This window comes from Muntiacus reevesi, chromosome 3 (genome assembly GCF_963930625.1).
Source record: "Muntiacus reevesi chromosome 3, mMunRee1.1, whole genome shotgun sequence".
Classification (NCBI taxonomy): Eukaryota; Metazoa; Chordata; class Mammalia; order Artiodactyla; family Cervidae; genus Muntiacus; species Muntiacus reevesi.
In genome coordinates, this window is record NC_089251.1 from 159,448,737 (window position 1) to 159,468,356 (window position 19,620).

Consider the following 19,620-nt stretch of genomic DNA (forward strand, 5'->3'; position numbering starts at 1 on the left):
AATTGAGAGGCCGATTGTAAAATGTTAAGGACCTAAAAGAGCCATAATAATTATGAAAGTAAAGTTCAGTTTTGAGGAGTTACATTACTTGATTTCAGAACTTAGCGTACTAATGGTATTTCAGCCCTGTTGTACTGCCTTACAGATAGGTCAGTGCCGCAGAATTCAAAGTCCAGGCAAAACCCTCACATGGTCAAATGATTTTCAACAAAGATGTTGAAACAATTCCTTGGGAAGAAGCATAGTTGTTACAGAACAATTGGATATCCAGATGCAATATTTAAAAATACCCTTTCCTCACATTATAAACTAAAATTAATTTAATATAGATCATATATCTAATTGTAAGAGCTAAAATTTTGAAATTCCTAGACAAAATTAGGGAAAAAAAAATCATGATCTTGGGTGGGCCTAAGAGTTATTTTATACAATACCTAAAGCAGGATCTGTAAAATAAAAAAATTTCTTTTGGAAAAATAGACTTCATTAAAAACATATCTAGAATATATAAAGATTTGTTTAACTCAATAAGAAGATAGACAACCCAATGTATAAATAGACAACAGATTTGGATATGCATTATCCCAGAGAAGTAAGCAAATGGCAAGTAAGTCTTCTCAACATCATTAACTAGTAGGGGAATGCAGCAAGATGATGCATACTCACCAAGTATGAAAAAAAAATGACAGACACTGTTCAGTATTGATGATGATGGAGATAAGCTGGTATCTGTGCAATTCACTTTTGGAAAAGTAAAATGGTAATGGTGCTTTGGAAAACAATTGATCAGTTTCTAAGAAGGTTAAACTTACTTTATTAATACTCATCAAATCTACTCCTAAGTGTCTTATCCAAGAGAAGGGGAAGTGTGTCCATACAAAAGATATGTATCTAGTAGTTCCTAGGGGGCATTGTTCAAAATAGCTCCAAATCAAAAACAATTAAAATGTCTATTAGCTGGTAAATGGCTAAAAATAAATGTGATATACCTATATAATAGGAATACTATTTAATAACAAGAAATATTGATACATGTTCTAACATGGATGAACCTCAAAATATTGTGCTATGTGGAAGAAGCCAGACACAACTAGTTCTGTATTGTGTGATTACACTATTTGAAATGCCCAGAAAAGGTGAGTCTGTGAGAACAGAGGGACATTCCTGATGTGATGGGCTGTGTGACAGGGATTAAATGTGAGGGGGCATAAGGGGATTTGGCGGGTGGAGTGTCTAAATTGGCTTGGTGAGAGGCCGTCACACCTCTGTAAATCGACTGGAATCACTGAGTTGTATACTTATCATGGGTTAATTTTATGGCATGTAAATTAGGCTTTAGTAAAGCTGCTAATTAAAAATCAGTTATCACTGCATATGTCTTAGAGTAGCTACATTTAAACACACTGACCATATTTTTACAAATATTTCTTAGAAAAAATGTGAGCTAAATTTTTTCAGAGATCTACATTTTAAGATGTAGATTTACAGATGATCACTAGGTCTGTTGAGGGGAAGGTGAGGTTTCTTTCATTAAAAGCATTGTTTAGTCTACTGATCTATAATTAGTTTCTCCTTATTTGCCTAAAGATTTAATGATGGAAGATGGCTAGAAGATTTAGAGAAATGATTGTCCTGCTAGCCATTCATTCACTCATGGAGGATAACAATGGAATAAAAAAGAATAGTAATCTAACAGGAAATAAATTCTTTTCGTTTCCTCATAAAATACTGGGGAGATATTTTTTTTATATATTTCATGTACTTGTCTACAAATATCAGGATTTAATATTTTATCATCTCACAGTATTAAAATAAAACCAGCTATCAAAATCTTTTGTCATTTTTTCTTCTTCCTATAACATTAGCAAACATTACATTTTCCTTCTAAGTTGATAAGAAAATTATCATATTAGTTGCCATTTTGGCTTCAAACCTCCAAGTTATATTTATATTAATATCTGTGTTTCCATTTCTACAGCCTTAAATGTATGGTTGTGAGGGTTTATATTTTGAAGTGTTCATTTGATTTGTTTACTCATTTTTAACTAGTATCAGCATTTTATGAAAAGATTTTCTGGTAGATTAGAAGAGCTCATTATGTCACATATGGGTTGATTCTTTGACCTATATTAGACAGTTGTTTAAATTTTATATTCAGTGTAACTGTGGCTTCAAGTCTGTTATACAAGATACTGATTTCATTTGTTCTGCACTTTTGGTGCTACTGTTGTTCAGTTGCTAAGTCGCATCCGACTCTCTGCGACCCCACGGGGTCCCTGTCCTCCTCTCTCTCCCGGCGTTCACCCAAACTCATGTCCATTGAGTCAGCGGTGCCATCCAGCCATCTCATCCTCTGTCGTCCCCTTCTCGTCCTGCCCTCAATCAGCATCTGGGTCTTTTCCAATGAGTACTTAACTCAAAAATAAGTCCTCACTGGAAGGTGTACTTACTGGGATATTTTCCAGGCAATTTTTTGCTGCGTGGGCTATTTTTCCTAAGGTTCTAAGAAATCGTTAAAATGATATTCAGATTGAAGATGGTTTCTTCTTTTCTTTAAAAAAAAAATTTCTCTTTAACAAGCGTCAATATTCCCTTTCTGAAATTGCTTAAATTTTTTCCTTGTTTATTCATCCCATGAGAATTTAAGCTCCTTAAGAAGAAGGGTAAATGCCCGGCACATAATGGATCCGCAGTGCACATTTGTTGAGTAAACAAGTGTTTGCAGAACCCCAGTGCCACATAAAAATGAAGTGTCTGCTGCTGGGAACCTTCTGGTTGCTCACTTGATGGTCACGAAGGGCTCAGCGTCTGGCCTCCACGTCCAGTTCCTTCTTTTCCGTGACTCCTGAAGCGTTCACGTATAAGTGAGCGTCTTCCCGAGCCGAGTGAAACGCGGCCCTGACCGCTCTGCAGGAGGGTGTGCCGGGAGCGCAGAGGGCCGCCCGGAGCTGCGGGCCGCGGGGCGTCTAGGTCGGGGTCCCGGGCACCTCGCTGGCCGGCGGCCTGCGCGGACCTGGGCGCGAGCGGGAGGTGAGTGGAGGGCGGAGAGCGAAGCTTCGCCCGCCTTCCCCGGCTCCCAGTGGCCTGGCCCGCCGTCCCTCCCTCCCCGCGCAGGAAGGACGGACGCCTGGGGCCGCTGCCTCTGCTCCTGTTTACTTTAGTGGGTTGGCGGCGCTGCGCCTTCGCTGTGGGTCTCCATCCCCAGCCAGGGGCCGGCGGCAGCCGCCAGCGCCCGCCAGGGAAGTCCGCACGTCGGGGCCTCTGTGACTTTGCAGCTCTTCTTGTGGATAGAAACCATTCTTCAGTGTCCGATTACGTGGACAGCACGTTGCTTCCCTCCAGACTTAGGGGCCGCCAAAGGCATTCAGACGTCTTGCCCCGAGTCACGGCAGCAGGTGAGCGGCCGCCGGCTCCCGAGCCCCGCGCGCAGCCTCCGCCCGAGCCGCCTCTGCGGCGCCGCCTCCGGCCGCTCCCCGCGCAGCAGCACCGCGTCAGGGCCTTCGGGGTGCCGGCCTTCCCTGGGCGAGAGCGCCGTGGGGCTCCGGCACACAGGAAGCAGGGGGCCGGCTCCCCGTATCCTCGCCGGGCTCATCAGTCCCCCAGCTGAGTTGCTGGATTCCCTCAGCGTAATGGACTTGACATTCACTTGGCAGAAATTGTTTGGCTTCCGAGCCGGAAGAAGGGGTAGAAGACACAGCCCTAAATCTGTACGAAGAACAGGTGAAAAGCCAGATGTTAAGCTATAGACAGCATTTTTCTTTCAAAGACTTTAAACTGCCCATCAAACCAAAAGAGGAGTTGGCTTGCATAAGCACTTATCAGCAGAGTATCCTCAACGCCCGAGTTGGAGAAGCACTCTGCAAAACTGAAGGAAAAGGCGAAGCGGTCGTTTATATACAGACGTCTGGACATTCGAGCTCTTCTTCCCTGGAACTAACGTTGGAGTCGCGGGGATGATTGGACAGTGGACAGTCCTGGAGGGTCGCAGCCTGGACGCTCTGCTTAGGGCTGCAATCAGCTTGTTCTCACGGCGGCTGCCTGCAGTTGCCCGTGCGTTAATCAGCCTTCACTTTTCAACCCCCGCTTACTGAACTTCTTCAATAAAAATCTAAAAGAGTTAGAAATGTATCGGTCTCTGCAGCTTTATAACCTGTTAATAAATTTGTTGTGATGATTGAATCAAATAGTTCCATCTTCAGAGAAGTTTAGAAAAGAATATGAGGTTAGGAGTTAAGGAATAAATGATATTTTTATCAAGTGACTTCAGTATATAAGATAAAGTCCATGTTTTTCCTATAACATAGTTACATTCTAAGGGAAATCAGATGCAATATTTGAATCATTATGGAACAAATATCAGAAAAATAAATATGTGTTAACATAGTAATACAAAGAATAGGTACTGTTTACCGAGCATCTACTATCTGATAGTTCCAAGCTTGCTAATTTTGAAAAAGTCCCCAGGTAAAGGCAACATGCAACAAGTTTTGAAGTCTGGGTGCATGCTAAGTCACTTCAGTTGTGTCTGACTCTTTGCGACCCTATGAACTGTAGCCTGCCAGGCTCTTCTGTTCATGGGATTCTCCAGGCAAGAATACTAGAATGGGTTGCCATGCCCTCCTCCAGGGAATCTTCTCAACCCAGGGATCTCACCTGAGTGTCTCATGTCTCATGTCTCTTGCATTAGCAGGTGGGTTCTTTACCACTAGTGCCACCTGGGAAGCCCTTTGATGTCTAATTTACTATAAATCCTGAAGCATCCAAGGGGCATGATCAGTTCAGTTCAGTTCAGTCGCTCAGTCATGTCTGACTCTTTGCGGTCCCATGGAATGCAGCACACCAGGCCTCCCTGTCCATCACCAGCTCCTGGGGCTTTCTCAAACTCATGTCGATTGAGTCAGTGATGACATCCAACCATCTCATCCTCTGTCGTCCCCTTCTCCTCCCACCTTCAATCTTTCCCAGCATCAGGGTCTTTTCCAATGAGTCAGTTCTTTGCATCAGGTGGTCAAAGTATTGGAGCTTCAGCTTCAGCCTCAGTCCTTCCAATGAATATTCAGGGCTGATTTTAGGATGGACTGGTTCGGTCTCCTTGCTGTCCAAGGGTCTCTCAAGAGTCTTCTCCAACACCAGAGTTCAAAAGCATCAATTCTTCGGCACTCAGCTTTCTTTATAGTCCAACTCTCAGATCCATACCTGACTTCTGGAATGATAGATAGTGATAGATGGAATATTTTTTGAAAGATAAACTGGGTGGGTGAGTGTGTGTGTGAGTGTGTGTGTGTGTGTACATGATTGCCAGGCCAGATACTGAATTCAGGGATCAGCTTAGAGGCTACTGGTTGATAATGTGCTTTGGGACTAGACTTAATATTATTTGTGGAAATGGGTGGTAAGCTGTAAATCTGAAAAAGATTAGAAGAAAAGAGGAAACGCCAGGACTCAGTGGTTTAGTTAATAAGAATGTCGAAGGAGAAAGAGGAATCAGTGCCCTGCCTGGACCCGGGGGACACGCCTTTGTCGGTGTCAGGGTGGCTGAGGCTGTGACTGGTGTAACAGAGAACACGCGGGAAACTCGGTGTGGTGAGTGTGTGCTGATGGCGGTAGTGAGACAGGGTGTCCTCGCTCAATAAGGCACGAGAAGGCAGCAGCCTTAAATTAAAGGCTGCCTCCCAGTGAGGGGTGTGGGGAGGGGTCTCCAGACCCCCGGCCTCTGGAAGGGCCACATGAACACATTTTTCTGGCTCAGAACCAGGTCCCAGCACGGGCTGCTCACGGCCGGCAGCCCTGACGTGGCGTCTTGGCCGGTTTGTGGCTCATGCCCTGCTGGTTACACAGGCGTAGTCTTGCCATGTAGCCGGCCTCGCGGGGAGGCCCGTCACAGGGCCTCGCCTGCACCAGGGCAACCCGCCAGCCCTGACTGGCCAGAAAGCGGTGCTGCCGTGCGGTGGAGACACGCCCGCCGCCTGCCGGCCCGGGGTGCGGAGCAGCCGGTTAGTGGGAGAGGTCCGGGCCTTCGCCAGGCCACGCAGGCACAGGTCTCATTTCAGCAAACGTGAAATGCTGGCCCCAGCCCTGACAGCACGAGTGTTAATGGCCTTTTGAGACATTCGTGTGGATTGTGTCATTTAGAATATTGCAAAAATTACAGTCCCTTTTCTAGGTGTATGTATTGGATAAAATACCGTGTAGCCATATTTTCAGGCACTAATATTTGAGAACCTCTAAAAAGGTAATCTTGAAAATGACTGGCAAGCTGTTGTGTTATTTCATTTCCCTCCAAAATTAACACATACATCTAGCTCTAAATATACTATGTTTTTTACCTTACAGTTTTATTTCTTAGATATCACAAGAGGAAACATTGCAAATAGCCTGGTTTACAGAGTGAGTGATATGCTCTATATTTTTCAGAAACTACCCAGAGCTTCTAACATTATTTTTTTTTCTCCTTCCCTTCTTCATCCCCCAGATGAATCAGCTCCTAAGGAAGTCAGCAGGGTAAGTAATGTAAATATAATTTTTTTTTACTACAATACAGAAAGTACGTTCTTTTTGCATATTTTGTCAGTGCTCTAACATGTTAAAGTGTTGGAAAAATAATTAGAAAAACTGAGTGCCCTCTCCCGAAGTGTCACTCGTGAGTGTGGGGTGAAGCCAGCGAGGAGAGAGGTGTAAAAGCAGACAGCTCAAACAGATCACAGCAAGCAGATGCGCTCCGTGAGGCCTGCACGTGCTCGAGGAGTTTTCTGCTGCTGACATTCAGAGACAGAGAGAGTGCATGTGAAGACTGGATTTCTGGCTCCTCCTGAAACACTGTAAGATGAGGCAGCACCTCCGCGGAGTTCCCAGGTTGTGTCAGTTGCTCAGGCCGCTCCCCCGTGGCCCCCTGCTAACTGGCTTCCTGCTGCCTGGCTGACCCTGCCTACGAGTTCATGCACCTTCGTTCTGGGAGAGCAGAAGGTGACTCCGCCTGGATCGAGGACGTGACTTTCTTCAGTACTTTCAGAAATGTTAAATACACCGTTTTCACACCTACGAGAAATGCTTTAAGAGATTTAGCAAATTTAAGAGCTTATGGGGTGTGGTATCAAGAGCTGTTACAAAATGATAATTCTGTGATTACACACAAAATGGATCTCAATTGTATATCCTGTTGACAGATAAAGATCTTAAAATGTGGAATCAGTGTTGAAAATAATTAGTCGGAATTATACCTGATGCAGCTTTGTGTAAGCGATCATGCTATCATATGATAGAAACTGAAGTACTGTTTATCAGAATCACATATTCAGATATATTCGTTTCTTTTGCATTATCTGAAGAAACGAATCTTTAAAATGACCAGGGCTATTGCTGGAGATTGGACAGGGTTCCCTGTGCCTGTAGCAACCTAACAGACTTAAGAGTATGGAAGTCTCAGGGTTTTCCTGGGTGTGTGCACTATTAGCTTCACGTTTTCTGGGCTCGCAGTTGGAGCGTCCCCAAGTCTGAGTGCTTCAGCGTGTATCAGGGGCAGAGAGATCGGACTGTAATTTTTACAGCTACTGAGAGCAGCAGAAACGGCTGAAAGCAATGTGTGAGGATAACAGGGGATCCTCACAAGTGGGCCCGGACTGTCATGAGATATTGAGGTGTTGATATTGGTAAAGCCACTATCTCAGAGCTCCGAGGTAGTACCACCCGTTTATACATCAAGGACAGCGGGGAAAAAGCTGCAATACACTTACCCATCACATTCTTGTTTCAGAATTCCTTTCATTCATAGTGACTCCCTAACCTCAATTTAGTCTTTAGAGGCCTGGAAATATTTTAGATACCGTCGTTGTTTGAAGGGAAGTGGGAAGAGACCCCCAGTTAGGTGATTCCAGCCCGCCCGTATGTCTTCCCTCCTGTTCTGTCGCGGCAGAGTGGCCGGCGGTCCTCCTGATGCCCTGCTGATGTCGCTGCACTAACTCCGCTCACCCGTTTAGTGGGGTACCTTCCGTCGCCTCCAGTGTCCCCCAGTTTAAAGCTTTTGTACCACAGCGTCTGTCATCAATGAATTTGTTACTGCAGTCCACGCTTTCAGTTATTCTTGCCAGGCTCTATTTGGGGAAAATAGCTGTGTGAACAAAGAAGAGTCCTTTTGATTGAATGCATCTTTGCATAGTTTAATTTTGCAAAATACCGCCACCAGGCATTGTGGATGCAGATGGCTGCATATGTCTTATAACCGTGCCTTCTGTCGGGTGAGCAGAGAGGAGATGCAGACAACGTCGCATGCTGTCTTTAAGGCCGTTAGAAGTGATGGTCGACTATGCATAGTGCTTTTTTCCTTTGCTATTATTTTATAAGATGCTATTATTTTATAAGATTCTCTTATTTTATGCCAGATTTAGAGAAATGCATCTCCAGCTGAGAAGTGCTAAATACATGAGCTGATGATCTAGAATATCAGTTACCAGGATCTTTAAGTTTTTTTTTTTTCCCCTGAATGTACTCCAGATCTCGGTCAGTTCTGATATTCAGAATTTGCTTTATAAAATGGCTTACCAATGTTTTAACTTAAAGTGAAACTTAGAAATACCTAGTGCAATCTTGGAGATCAAACTAGTCAATCAATCCTAAAGAAAATCAGTCCTGAATATCCATTGAAAGGACTGATGCTGAAGCTGAAGCTTTGGCCACCTGATGCGAAGAAGTGACTGACCAGAAAAGACCCTGATGCTGGGAAAGACTGAAGGCAGGAGGAGAAGGAGAGGACAGAGGATGAGATGGTTGGATGGCATCATTGACTCAATGGACATGAGTTTGAGCAGACTCTGGGAGATAGTGAAAAACAGGGAAGCCTGGCATGCTGCAGTCCATGGGGTCACAGAGAGTTGGACATCACTTAGGGACTGAGCAGTGAACAACAAAATGTCTGGTAGAATTCACTAGTGAACGCATCAGGTCCAGGGCTCTTCTTGGTCAAGTTATTTTTCTTTTGATTCAGTCTCCTACTAGTTATGAGTCTCTTCAGATTTTCTTTTTTTTCACTATTTAATCTTGGTGCGCTTTGTATTTCTCAGTTCAGTTCAGTCGCTCAGTCATGTCTGACTCTTTGTGACCCCATGGACTGCAGCACGCCAGGCTTCCCTGTCCATCACCAACTCCCAGAGCTTGCTCAAACTCATGTCCATCAAATCGATGATGCCATCCAACCAATATCAAAACTAACCAAGTTCTGGAGTATATTTAGAACAGAAGCAACTTAAAGATTCTGGCAACTGATACTCTTCTAGGTCATCAGCTCATGTATTTAGCACTTCTCAACTTACATCTCTAGGAGATAGTGAAGGACAGGAAAGGCTGGAGTGCTGCAGTCCATGGGGTTGCAAGAGTCAGACACGACTTAGCGACTGAACAACAAGTGCAACCTTTAGGTAGGTGGTGACTGGTCACAGGCACATCCATGGTTGAGAGCTTGCTCTTCAGGGAGGCAGATTCTTACCCTCCAGGCAGTTCTGATTGTTGTGACATACTTTTTTACTGGGAGCCAAATAGCCTCTCCTTAACTGCTGTCTGCTAGCATTGTTTGACTGTTGTAGCAACTCAAAAAAGGCTGTGTATGTACTGGCTGCTCCACATGAGAACTCCTCAAATAGAGGGACTGCGTTCTGTCTTTCCAAGGGAGACACACTCACTCAAGTTTTCCCCATACGTCTCCTTAGGGTCTGGGTTGACGTTCTGACAAAGCCTACTGAATTGTCAATATATTTTTAGAAGGTGGCAGCTCTGGCACGACATCGTGGACCAACTGTGGCTTGACTCCAGTAAGACAGGGTAGGCCAGGTAGCTCTTGTCAGTTCCACGTCGGTAATAGGATTTAGGGAGAATTCAGCTTTTCAAAGAAACTCCAGGGCATTTATGGTTATCGATCTTTTGGTACACTAAGATATTTTTGACATGAAGTAAAGTCAGATCAGTAAGACTTCTGTCCTTTCCCCTCCTCTTTCTTCCTCTCTTGCTCCTTCCCTCCCCGCCTCCATCCTCCCGACTTCTGTTCCGTAGACAAACACTCAGTGACCATTTGTGTGCCAGGCATTGCTCTAGGTTCTAGGAATATAGTGCAAAATGGCATCGCAGTTCTCATAGTATGGGAGAGGGTGGTGGAGACAGTTGAAAAAACTTTTAAATGATAAATACATAGAATAAATAAATACGTAGAAAGCAGAATGAGCCAGTAGAGGGTGTGGTGGGTTAGGAATGACCCTACCATAGAGACAAGGCCAGGGAGGAAGACGTGGGGCCGGGGGTGTGAGGGTTCAGCCAGCGATGCCGTCCAGTAACTGGGAAGACGCTACGGGGGTGGAGGAAGCGGCATGCTGAGAGCTGGGGGACGTGCCCTGTGGCAGAAGACGCAGCAAGCGCAGAGGCCCTGGGGCAGGGCGGCCACGCCGTAGAGTGCAGTCCCGCGGGCCAGGACTGAAAGAGGAGGGGAGAGCCCTGCTCACAGCCGTCGGGGCGGGGGCCTCCAGGGCCGAGTGTCAGTCAGAGCCTCTAGTCGGTACAGTTAGTCTTTTCTTTTACTATTATTGTTCTTGATGTAAAGCTCCAGCTTATAAATCAAAAAGATTTCTGACAAGAAAAGGGAGAGAAAACATCAAGAGTATTTGGGTGCTAAGTGCTAGAATATAACAAATTTAACCAGCTCTCGAATTCTTGGGGACTTTGCTGGTGGCTCAGTGGTAAAGAATCCGCCTGCAGTGCAAGAGATGCAAGCTCAATCCTGGGTCGGCAAGACCCCCTGGAGGAGGAAATGGCAACCCACTCGAGTGTTCTTGCCTGGAGAATCCCATGGACAGAGGAGAATGCTTGGGTACTGTCTTTGCCCCTCAGAATGTTATCAATATGTTTCAGTATAGTCTAATTTTCATTTTGCAGTGTTAGTCTTATGAAATATGTCCTGAAGAAGAATGCTAAGATCTGAGATTACTTGGTGAAAAGACATACATATTTTATAACACATACTACAAGTTCCTAAGTTGGTTTATCAAATTCTTGTTCCAGTTAAGATTTCATTTTAACCCAGTTTAATTAGTGGTCATATCTCTTCTCATGTGTTAATGGCATGCCATTGATTTACTATTTTTATTTAAAGCAAATAAGCATATTGCTACTTGTTAACATTGTTTTCCTTTTGTGTGAATTGCATCTATGTTTTATGTGTGTTTTATTCAAAAGAACTTCTCTGGTACAGTGTAAGTCACACTGATCTAAGTTTGTTCTTTGCCAGTCTTTATCTGGGTGACCTTTTAAAATAGCCTTTAAAAACCTCAAATGTAAAATGGGAATAAAATCTACCAAACCTAAGGTGTGCAGTCAAAAGAGGACGAAAATGCATAGTCCTTTATTCAGTGTTGGAATACCAAAAACAAAATTTTTAAAAGCAGAGGGAATTAATGAGAAGAAATTAATGGCCCACAATTTAAAATATAGGCTTGATTAATAATGCAAAAGATATTTTCTTAAACAGATCAATAAAGTAGATGGCTTTGGCAATCTATTCACGAAATAAGAAAATAGCAAACAGTAAGGAATGAGAGAAGATAACTATAGGCAAAAAGGAGATTGTTAATAATTTAATAGGGAATCATATTAATATATACTCATGCATTTGAAAATTTAGATTTAATGGCCAATATTAAGGAAATTATGAATTATTAAGGTTTATTGAAGAAGAGTTAAGAAAACTAAGTACCTTGTTAACCAGTGAAAAAAACTGAAAAGTTGGTAAAAGTCCCCTTAAAATGCATGATGCCTGAAAGTTTTTACTGGGTGATTCCTCCAAAAATGAAAAAGGAGAAAATTGCTACATTATATAAAGTATGTATTTCAATAGCTAAGAAGATAATTTATCTCAAGAGGGAAGTTTATTCCTTAAAGAAAAACTAAAGCATTATACAAGATAGAAAACATATTGACCAGTGTTACTACTGCAAACATAAGTGCGGGAATCTTAGGTAAATAAGTATAGCAGCACTCCCAGTGCCAAGGGTGGTGACAAGTGGGAGGGTAGTGCAGTGACCCTGGGAAGAGATGAAGGTGGTGACGATGGAGGTGGGGAAATCTGGTAGATTGAATTCTGCGCACATTTGGAAGGGAGAGTGAACAAGAAGTGCTGATTAATTGGATGCTGCTTGGTATAGGAAAAAAGACAGAGAAGATCAATGGTAGCGTTGGGTTTTTGCCTGAGCAGACGGAACGTCGAGGTCGCATCATCAGACGGGAGTGTTTGCCGGAGCGGGGAGCCGGGTCCCGTCTGGGTGTTAATCTTGGGCGTGCTGAGTCTGAGACCCTTAGTAGATTTGTAAGCCGAGATGTTCAGCGGTTAGCTGACTATTGAGTCTGGACTTTAGGGGAATGACCTGAGTTAGAGATATACATTTGAGAAGCCTTAGTGATAATGTGGATGATTAAGAAGGCCAGCATATAGGATGGTATGTGAAGTGCTGAGACTACGTGAGATCACCTAGGAGGAGAGTGTGGTTTGAGAAGAGAGGACCAAAGCCGCAGACCAGCCCTGGCGCAGAGCATTTGCGAGCCTTCCGTGGGAGAAATCCCTGTGAAGACTGACCCGAGGAGTCCGCGGGCAGGAGGCGAACCCGGGGCCTGTGCCTCCTGGAGTGAAGGAGAAATTTTCCAGAAAGAGAGCAGCCACTGGTGTGTTAAATGCTGCCAGCATTTCAAGGGAAATGGAACCTGAGAGCTGTCATTGGGATCTGACGGCGTGGAGGCCATGGGTAGCTTCAATTAGAGCTGTTCCACTGAGCAATTAGAGTTGGGGGGGAAGAGGAGAAATGGTAGGCGGCAAATAGACAGTTGTTTTATGGAATTTTGCCTTAAAAGAGAGAGAGAAAGCATGTGGTGGCTAGATAGGGAGTCAGGTGTAATTGACATGTAACCTTCATTAGTTTCAGGTGCACGACAGACTGATTGACTATGCGTGCACGCTGTGAAATGATCGTCACAATAGGCCTAGTGAACATCCGTCACTGCACGGTTGTCAGCTTCTTCTTCCTGGTGGTGAGAACGTTAAGACCTACTCCTTCAGCGACTTTCAAATATCCAGTACAGTCTTATTAATTATAGTCACTGTGCTGTTTCTTATAGCCAGGAGACTTACTTATTTTGTAACTGAAAGTTTGTATCTTTTGACCACCTTCACCCATTTTGTTCACTCCCCACCCCTGAGATATTATTTTGTTTTAAAAATGTTTCATTTTTCTTTAAAAAAAAAAAGTGGAATAAACCACAACCATTGCATACAAATGGAAATAATCCAGTGGAGAGAACGTGTGATGATTTGGGTCAGAGGGGCCAGTTGGCTGTGGCCACAGAGGGCCTCCGCCACCTCCTGCAGCCTCTCTAGGAGACTTCAGTCTTTTCCTTCACAAAAGGCTCACATTTATTCACTTTCAGTTTCTTTTCACAGCGTATCACTTTTTAAAAGAATTTTTAATTGGTTATAAGAAAAATATAACCAAAGAAACAAATAGAGGAAGACGCAGAGAAATAAAAATTGGGATCATCAGTACTTTTCTATGAATAAGCAGACTAGCTGGGTGTTAAACTTTCAGTTATGTGAACCTGAACCTGAATCGGTCTTCACTTATGTAAAGTTGACCTTAGAAATAAGACAGTTGTTTTACCAGCAAAGTCCTTTTTTTTTTTTTCCCCCCAGGAATTACAGAGATTTGCAATTTGGGATAAGCATGCTATAGCAGAAACTATAAGCAAGCCTAGACAAAGAAGAAGAATACTCTTTTATAAAGGAAAAAGGGGAAGCTTGGAGGGGCTGTTGATAAGCACAGAGTCCGTTGGAGGAAACTGGGAGTGGGGAGTGCAGTGGCCTTTCATTGGCTGAGCTGTTGCTGGGTGGGGAGAAGCCCTTCCGTCCTTCCCTGGGTGAGTCAGGTGGCAAGGAGCCTTCTTCCCGTGGGAGTTGCTCGGTAGTCTCTTCCTGTTTGGGGTCTGCGTGAGTGCTCCCTCTTCTGGTCTTGCCCACCCATTTAATAAGGTATCCTAAAAATAAATAAATAATAAGGTATCCTTTATTCATTTCTACGTATCTTAGGGATGGGTGCCTGTCAGTTTTTATTATTGTTATGAAATTTCATGAAAATGCAAGCCTACTTATCTGATTTTACATCCGTCTTTAGGAAGCTGCAAAGACATCCTGTTAAAATGTGGCTCCGTGTTCAGTGCGTGAAGGTGACAACACAGGTACCTAGCGCAGGCTGTGAAGCAGTGAAGGCCGCCCTGTCCTGCCTGCCTCCTCGCGACCCCGTGGACTGTCCAGTCCATGGGATTCTCAGGCCAGAATACTGGAGTGGGAAGCCGTTCCCTTTTCCAGGGGATCTTCCCAACCCAGGGATTGGACCCAGGTCTCCCACATTGAAGGCAGATTCCTTACCAGCTTAGTCACAAGGGAAGTCCAAGAATATCGCGGTGGGTGGTCTATCCCTTCTCCAGCGGATCTTCCCAACCCAGGAGTCAAACCAGGGTCTCCTGCATTGCAGGCGGATTCTTTACCAACTGAGCTATTAGGGAAGCCCAAGAAAAGGCAGATTCTGGTAGAAATATCTGGAATAGGTTTTCATGTTACCTATGCCCTCCCTCCAGTTGACAATCATGGGACTCGGGTGCTGTGACCCAATGGAGAAGCAGACAGAAAGCGTGTCCTCTAAAATCTCCCTAAACAGAGTTCCTTTAATCAGGCTTTGGCTAAGAGGGCCTTTGGACACCTATATGTGATACTTGCAAACAAGGGCCTGGAGGACAGGCAGGTCACCGCCCCCTTGGTTATCAACTTGTCTGTAGGACTGGGAAGCCAGAGTAACAGGCAGAGATGTCACGTTCCCATCAAGTAAAGTGAAATTCTGGCATTTTGAATTTGAAATATCAAACAGCCTAACAAGGATTTAGCCCTGATGCTGGGAAAGATTGAGAGCAGGAGGATACAGGGACGACAGAGGATGAGATGGTTGGATGGCATCACTGACTCAATGGACATGGGTTTGGGTGGACTCTGGGAGTTGGTGACGGACAGGGAGGCCTGGCGTGCTGCGGTCATGGGGTCGCAAAGAGTCGGACACGACTGAGCGGCTGAACTGAACAAGGATTTCCCACCCCGATGGAAGAATCACCCACTTTCCCAAGGAATACTGGCTGGCAGCCTGCCAGCAGAGGCTGTGTTTTCCATATGACACAGGGCAAAATAGCTTCAGGCAGTCCAACTTGAGTTTTGTGACACTCAGAGCAAAATTTCTTCTAAAGCACAGTATGGTTCGTTTTGGATACGTTTCATTCCGCAGCTTTCGCGGCTCGTTACTAACTATAGCCACAGAAACCTCGGAAGCCTGTGTGGAGGCTCAGTTCTCAGCACCTCGGCTTCCGCAGACCGAGCGGCAGAATATCTCCCCGTGTAGCTGAATGCGTCAGTCTGCTGTAAGAACGCTTCGTGCTGTTTACATACTGGGAAATGGTGGCCGAAGACAGTGACTTTTGTTTGCTTGTGTTAGGGATGAAACCCGTCATCGTAACGATACTCACACAAACCGTCGGTCTATTACAGTTTGTTCTTGATCAGTGATAATAAAATGGTATCAGTGATATATAGAAGAATACAGATCCTATTAATCATGATGATAGTGATTAAACACACTATCAAGCCATTATGATATTTTTTAAATGGGAACTGGACACCTACCTTCTTCTTTCACAAGGTTCTAAATTGTTACCTGTTTTTTAAAGACCATTCGTGGCAACCACAGCTCTGTTTTAGAGAGTATAGGTGTTGGGAAATATTAACAGTGGAGAAACGGTATTAAGGTGTTGATCTGAGTATAGTTTGTTCTTGGCAACAGAAGGGAAGGAAGGGAAGGAGCGCTGAGTCGCTCAGTCGTGTCTGACTCTTTGCGACCCCATGGGCTATAACCCGCCAGGCTCCTCTGTCCATGGGATTCTCCAGGCAAGAACACTGGTGGGGGGTGCCATTCCCTTCTCCACGGGGATCTTCCTGACCCAGGGATTGAACCTGCGTCTCTTTAGTCTCCTGCACTGGCGGGCAGATTCTTCACTCCTGGGAAGCCTGGTCACAGAATCAGAGGCTAATTAAAGTCCATTGTTTGGGGCACATTTCTTTGTTGTATGAAACAAGAATATAGTAATGATCTAGTCAAAGAGCAAGTGTGCATAAAATCCAGTTTCTCTTAGATCGTAGTTTATTACATTGAAGATGGCAACGGAATCATAGTATGTTTAATTTGGGCTTCCCAGGGGGTTTTCTCTAGTGACTCAGATGGAAGAGAATCTGCCTGCAATGCAGGAGACTTGTGTTCCATCTCTGGGTTGGAAAGAGCCTCTGGAGAAGGGTATGGCAATCTACTCTAGTATTCTTGACTGGAGAATTCCATGGACAGGGGAGCCTGGCAGGGCTACAGTCCATGGGGTCACACAGGGTCAGACATGACTGAGCACATATTTTTGCCACAGACATTATCACTGTTTCCTTGTATATTGCTTTCTCCCCACTGGGATTTCAATTCCATGAGTGATTGAGCCTTATCTGATACTTATATAGCAGTAGTGTTTGACACATTGCTGAGGAAATATTTGTTTTAAAAGACTTATTTATGTATTGACATTCAGAAATACATCTACTTGGGTAAAGCACTTAGATACATCTTTTGTTTCTTTAGCCTTCTCTTTATTGATCTGCTCTTGATTGCTTAATTTTTTTATGTTAACAGTCTTAGACATATCAGAAATGTTTACTGCATGAGTGATTTGAAAATGTCTTATCTCATGGACTCATTTTCCTAAATTAATTTATTATCATGAAAAGCCCTTTCATCTCTTGGACTTTTTTGCCTGAAATTATTGTTTCTTTAGCCTTCTCTTTATTGATCTGCTCTTGATTGCTTAATTTTTTTATGTTAACAGTCTTAGACATATCAGAAATGTTTACTGCATGAGTGATTTGAAAATGTCTTATCTCATGGACTCATTTTCCTAAATTAATTTATTATCATGAAAAGCCCTTTCATCTCTTGGACTTTTTTGCCTGAAATTAAATTAGTTGAAACAGTCCTTTGAAAACCTAAGTATTCTTCAGGAAAGTTAGTTTTTAATAGGTCCTTCTAGTCAAGGCTATGGTTTTTCCATTAGTCATGTAAGAATGTGAGAGTTGGACTATAAAGAAAGCTGAGTTCTGAAGAATTGATGCTTTCAAGTATGGTTTGGAGAAGACTCTTGAGAGTCCCTTGGACTGCAAGGAGATCCAACCAGTCCATCCTAAAGGAGATCAGTCCTGAAAATTCATTGGAAGGACTGATGTTGAAGCTGAAACTCCAATACTTTGGCCACCTGATGTGAGGAACTGACTCATTTTAAAAAACGCCCCTGATGCTGGGAAAGATTGAAGACGGGAGGAGAAGGGGATGACAGAGGATGAGGTGGTTGGATGGCATCACTAACTCGATGGACATGAGTTTGAGTAAGCTCTGGGAGTTGGTGATGGACAGGGAGACCTGGTGTGCTGCTGTCCATGGTGTCGCAGAGAGTCGGACACGACTAAACGACTGAACTGAACTGAACTGAACTGTCCTTGTGTTGAGCTGGTGATGTGTTTTCAACAGAACGCCTCCCTCATTTGTAGCGTGCTTGCTTTCACCACTTTTAACATGAATTTCCTGCCTTGCCCGAGTGTAGCCTGCGCTCTTTCTGTCCTCTTGTCCTGGTTGTTGCTTTTCGGCCTCCATCCAGGTTTCTCCAGCCCTTGTAGCTTTTTGTAAGATGCTTCCTCTGAACTCCTGCAGTCTGCTGCGGACGACTCTGAACCAGCCTCACACGCGGCCTTGCCCGTGCACTCAGTTAAGTGTAGGACAAGCGAGGCAGCTTCCCCTTGGTGTCAGGATGGATGTCTGCGGATCCCTTGCTTGCTGTTACGGATTTTCAAACTTTACACTGAGCATTTGCAAAGAGTCAGTGGCGCCTTCTTTCCTAGCTCTTTTTCTCCTCCAGTGCCTCTGAGGCCCACAGGTTTCCTTAACTCTGCATTGTGATTGCTCATGCTTAGTTAGAATTCCCCTGCCTGTGGTGTTTGTGTGAAATAAATGGCCTTTATTTTATTTATAACTTATTTTCCTCTGAAATACCCAAATCATTTTGATAACTTTATTCTTAATATGTAACACTGAAAAAGGTTTGCCACTTTCTCGTGAAGTTAAACATACAAGTCCTTTTGACCCAGGAATGACCCTCTTAAGTATTTGCCTAATATAATTTTGTTTCTATATTTTTCTGAGTACTATGTTTTAATTTTTAAAATCTTATTTTTTAATGAAGTATATTTGCTAATTAATATAAGTTATAGGTTAGTGATTAACAGTTACTAACTGTTAGTGATTAAAAGTTTTTAAAGGGGGAGAAGGCAATGACAACCCACTCCAGTACTCTTGCCTGGAAAATCCCATGGATGGAGGAGCCTGGTAGGCTGCCGTCTGTGGGGTCGCACAGAGTCGGACACGACTGAAGCGACTTAGCAGCAGCAGCAGCAGGTTTTAAAGGGGATACTCCACGCAGAGTTATTACAGAACGCTGGCTGTATTCTCCACGTTGCACAGCGTGTTCTTGCAGCTCGCTGCGTATGTAACGGTCTGTATCTCTTCATCCTCTGCCCCAGTGCCGCCCTTTCTTGCTTCCCTCTCCCGACTGGTGACGCTAGTTTCTTCTCTGTGCTTGTGAGTCCGCTTCTCTTTTGCTTTATTCACTCGTATGTTGTAGTTTTCGAGTCCACACTTGAGTGATGTCATGCACTGTGTGTCTTTCTGACTTATCTCACTTAGCGTCACGTCCTCCTTGTCAAGTCTGTCTCTGTTGCTGCAGATGGCCGTTATCCCTCCTTTGTGGGTGAGCAGTACCCCATTATATCTCGCGTCTGTAACCATCCATCTGTTGCTGGGCACTTAGGTTGCTTCCATATCTTGGCAAGTGTAAATAAAGCTGCTGTGAACTTTGGGGTGCACGTGTCTGTTTTAATTAGTGTTTTGGGATTTTTTGGATATATACTCAGGAACGGAATTGCTTGGTCCTAACATAGTTCTATTTTCAGGTTGTTTTTTTGTTTTTTGTTTTTGACAAACCTCTCATTTTTCACAGTGGCTGTACCAATTTACATCCCACCAACAGTGCATATAAGTTCCCTTTTCACCAACATTTATTATTTGTGTTCTTTTTGATGGTCGCCATTCTGACAAGTATGAGGAGATATCTCATCGTGGTTCTGATTTGCATTTCCCTAATGATCAGTGATGTTGAGTATTGTTGGAGAAATGTCTACTCAGTTCTCCTGCCCATTGTTAAATCAGTTTCTTTGTTTTCTTGATGTTGAATTGTTGAGCTGTTTATATATGTTGGATATTAACTCCTTGTCAATCATTATTTGCAACTATCTTTTCCATTCAGTAGGTTGTCTTTTCATTTTGTTAATGATTTCCTTTGATGTGCAAAAGCTTTTAAGTTTAATTAGGTCCTTAAAAAAATTTTTTTTTGCACTTATTTCCTTTGCTCTAGGAGACAGATCCAAAAAAT

General features: G+C 43.8%; 1 protein-coding gene across 2 annotated transcripts in view; it reads left to right on the forward strand.

The window, feature by feature from the left end:
* PDE10A (phosphodiesterase 10A) overlaps positions 1–19,620 on the forward strand; it is a 552,081-nt gene that overhangs the window by 442,184 nt on the left and 90,277 nt on the right. For both annotated transcript variants that reach the window (XM_065931006.1, XM_065931005.1), the window contains one exon: positions 6,473–6,501. In XM_065931006.1, the coding sequence (XP_065787078.1) occupies positions 6,473–6,501 (29 nt within the window). The remainder of the gene's footprint in view (positions 1–6,472; positions 6,502–19,620) is intronic.